Raw genomic sequence first — 3,977 nt, forward strand, 5'->3', positions numbered from 1 at the left:
AGTAAAACATTAGCTGTAGGGGTTGGAGGACTAGATTGAACACTTTTTGTTGTTGAAGAAGGCTTTTGCTTCTTAATTCTAGGACGTTAACATTTTCCTTTTTCTTCCTTCAGGCTGACTGAAATGAAAGTTAATGCTGCTGTGTCCAGATGTTCTCCCTGACCAAACAACAGTGTTCCCTCTGTCTGAGTCACAGACAAATCTGAGTCAACGTCTTCTAATATAACTGATATTCAGTGTAACAGTATCAAAACAAACATTTAATCACTACACTAAATGCCTTATTTATTATAGATGGTAGATTTTAGTAAAGCAGTTTTTCTAGTGACTCATTCTCATTAAAGTATCTTAAATCTAAGCAGACTTATCTGAAAGCTGACATTCTGTAACCACAGAGAGGTCAGTGGCCAGAAAAATGATGTTTTGATGTGTGTAATAAAATAACAAAGTTTTATCAGGGGAAGCACTCTTTTAGACATGAGCAGCTAAATGGCCTTTGGTGCCAAGTCATTGTCTTGATGTTTGGATTAAAGTGATTCAATTATTACAAACATTTTCCCTCTAGAGGGAAGTACACTCATAGCTTAAAACATTTAGTCCATCTGTGTCATTCTGAAGTGAGGCGGTTTCATCCCCCTTCTACACCTCCTTGTGTTTTATGTGTTTTGTATGATGTTCTCTGAAACCTCTCAAATAATAAAGGAACCATGAACTTTGTTAATCAGACTTTGTGACATTGTCAGGTATACAATGAAAAAAAAAAGAAGATAATGTTAAAAGATAAACATAAATCCATTCACCCACTTATGGATATTCTAATAATAATAATAATAATAATAATAACACAACTCACCAGGTCTACAGCAAATGTCATAACATGTTAAAAGTAGAAAGATGTTTCACTAATAATTCCTTAAATTTATCAGTTATGTTATCTTAATACATCTCTTTTCTGCCAATCCATCCCTTTATATATGCTGTATGTTTTGTCTAAATATATCTAAATATCTTCTTGATCTAAAAGTAAAAAGGATATATAATGTGTTTATGCAGGCACAGTTTCTTTTCTTGATGTTTTATGAGGCATTTATTAAAGAAAACTCTTATTAACAATCAGTGATTTACAAAAACAACAACGCAACATTTCTGAACCAATTGTGGAGTAATATTTTCCACAGTTGGTCATATTACTTCTTCAATGCAATATGAACTGAATTTCTTAAGTATTCTCATCACTTAATAATTTATTAGACTAATGAATATTTTAACAACTGAATGACAAAAAAAAAAAAAAAATTATAAGATTGTTTACCTTTATTAGGGTACTAATACAGGTATGTATGTTAAAGTACTAATGTGTACCTTTAATTTATATACCATTTAGGGGTAAATAGGTTAAAAAGATTTTTAACATATAACTTTTGATTATTAGGTACAGATTTGTACTTTGTTTCTTAAACACGGTATACAACAGATGTCAGCAGGTCTGAGTTCAGATAGAGACCGGGAGGAAGAAGCAGGTCTTTTCTTTGTGATTCCATGTACTGTGGAAGTGAAGACAGCATTTTAAAATGTATTTTCAACAAGAAATTAACAGTTCCACATATATATTTAAAACAAAGGATACCTGATTTTTATTTGCCTCATCTTTTCTTGTAGATTTTCTTCCTAAAATATTTCATAGGATTATGCAAGGAAACACAAAGCTGATTTTAATTAAAGAAACTGTGATGCTTCATTTTAAACACTCAAATCACTCACCTTGGTGACTAATGACATAAAGAAATAATACAGTCATAACTATGAAGAACAGCCCTGCGATTCCACTGCAGATGTACAGATACGGCCAGAGCCACTGACGATCATCCTTTTGACCTGAATTCAGATCACCTAATATTGAAGGGATTGAATAAAATTATATTTTATAGTTGTCATTATCATTAGTTCAAATCAACATATGAAGATGCATTTGTCCAAGCAAAATGTTACCAGTAATGTCATGAATTGTAATGTTCATGTCCTTACGTGTGTTGCTTTGATTGTGTGACACCTCATCCTCATTTTTATCTGGTGAATATAATAAATATTAAAGCATTTATTTTCATCAATATGTCTGAATGCTTACATTCAGTGAATCAAAAGATAACGTCTCTTACCTGTCACAGTGACATTAATAGTATGACCTAAAGATGTGTCACCACCTTTACATCTGTAGAAACCTGTGTCCTCCATTGAGATGTTCAGGAAAATCAGGAAATACATCCATTCATGTTCTTTGATGCTCTTCAAATCAGTTTTTATGTGATGTGAGTAATTAATAGCTTTACAGTCACTTCTATTGCATTTGCACCATGAGACTCTTGGGTTCCCGTGACATCCTTCTAGAGTTGTTATAGTACAGTTTATCTTCAACTCGGTCATAACCGGAGCTCTAAACACTGTGTTTCGTGGCACTCTGATCACTGAAATACAATTCATCTCAGACCCTAAGAGAATGAAGGAAAAAAGAATATGAAGACCAAAGAGAGAGAGAGAGAGAGAGTGTTGGAAGATAATTTTTAGTGATTTATCCTTATCTAAATTGACATCATCCGCTAAATTAAACTAAGACAATAATCAGATTTTTCACACAATACTGAAAAAGTATGTATTTTATTCTTCAGTAAAACTGAAACTGTTCTTTAAACTGTTAAGACTGCTGGTGTAAACATGTAATACCACATTAGAGAACAAACAAAGCACAAATTTCAACTTGTTTCTGTAAACACCTCACCCTATACCCATAGTAAATGATTTAGATTATTATTTATTATTTTTATTTATTTATTTTTTGATAGTAACCATGCACCACACCCATTATTGCAATGCAGCACATTAATGTCTGAGGCTTTACTTTGGCTTCTTCTTTTTAGTTCTTCATCTAAAATAATAAGATGAATTAGATATTCAAATTACTATAAGCAAATATTTACCAGCATGTGCTATATTATGAATACATTTATAATATATAATAATTCTATATAAAACTACTATATGTCAGTTATTTACTCACAAAATCATTTTGTTATCTGGCAAATGCATTGCACACATATGTTGTAACATCGCTTTTAACAAATATACTTTAATGCATCCCAAACATCACATTTAAGAAAATATTTCTTACTGACATCAATCAGTCTATAGGGCAGATCGAAATACTTACCGTTTTTGGTGCCAATGACTCTGACACACATCAATATCAGAATAGTGGCCAGGATAATCTGGAAGACAAGTTGCTTTTTGTTGAAGTTCTTTTATCAGAAAATGTATTTTAAAATGAATATACATTTTAAAGCTGTGGATCAGTGTGTGCAAATATGTTGGAGTGACATGGAAATGTGTTGGAAGCTGTAAGTTCTTCAAAAACATCTCTTACCATCTCAGCGTCTCTTTTCTTGTTCTTAACTTGTATCTTCGAATCCTTGAATCACAGATGCGTGTCACCTGCGTTGTCTCTAAGGTGAATTTGTTACTCTGCTTTGTGTCTGTGTCTGTTACTGATGGTTGTTCTCCTTAGCCTTCTTTCATCATTGACATTGTCAAACCTCACTGTAGAGGTTTCCGGTTGTTTTTGCGCCCTGTTCTGTTTGTTTGAGCCTTGTCCAGATTAGCTGAGCTTTCATGCTTATTGAAGAAAAAAAGGATGAAGAAACAGTAGGCAGTGTTGCCAACTTAACAATTTTTTTTTTGTTTTTGCAAGATCTGGCAACTCTGCATGCATATAGCAACACATTTAGCTATTTAAAAAATGTATTTGGCAACTTTAAGCAACTTTAAACCAGCCAAGCAGCCCCGATTGCCAGCCAAGCAGCATATCAGCCTGGAGAGAGTTGGAGAGATGTGCCTAGCAGTACACGAAACGTATGAATTATGCTGCTAGTTGCAATTGTTCAATAATAATTTATGATAGACCTTGTTTTTAACTTGTACCTATGTCA

General features: G+C 32.9%; 1 protein-coding gene across 1 annotated transcript; it reads right to left on the minus strand.

Annotated features, from left to right (window-relative positions):
* Positions 1–1,095: 1,095 nt before the first annotated feature.
* On the minus strand, positions 1,096–3,649 carry LOC113098915 (uncharacterized). Its single transcript, XM_026263969.1, has 7 exons — positions 3,416–3,649; positions 3,203–3,260; positions 2,157–2,486; positions 2,026–2,067; positions 1,762–1,890; positions 1,628–1,668; positions 1,096–1,544 (listed from the first exon to the last, which is right to left on the minus strand). The coding sequence occupies exons 1-7, from the start codon at positions 3,416–3,418 to the stop codon at positions 1,455–1,457; spliced, it is 693 nt and encodes a 230-aa protein (XP_026119754.1). The 5' UTR covers positions 3,419–3,649; the 3' UTR covers positions 1,096–1,454.
* Positions 3,650–3,977: the final 328 nt, after the last annotated feature.

Source organism: Carassius auratus, unplaced genomic scaffold (assembly GCF_003368295.1).
Source record: "Carassius auratus strain Wakin unplaced genomic scaffold, ASM336829v1 scaf_tig00216733, whole genome shotgun sequence".
Classification (NCBI taxonomy): Eukaryota; Metazoa; Chordata; class Actinopteri; order Cypriniformes; family Cyprinidae; genus Carassius; species Carassius auratus.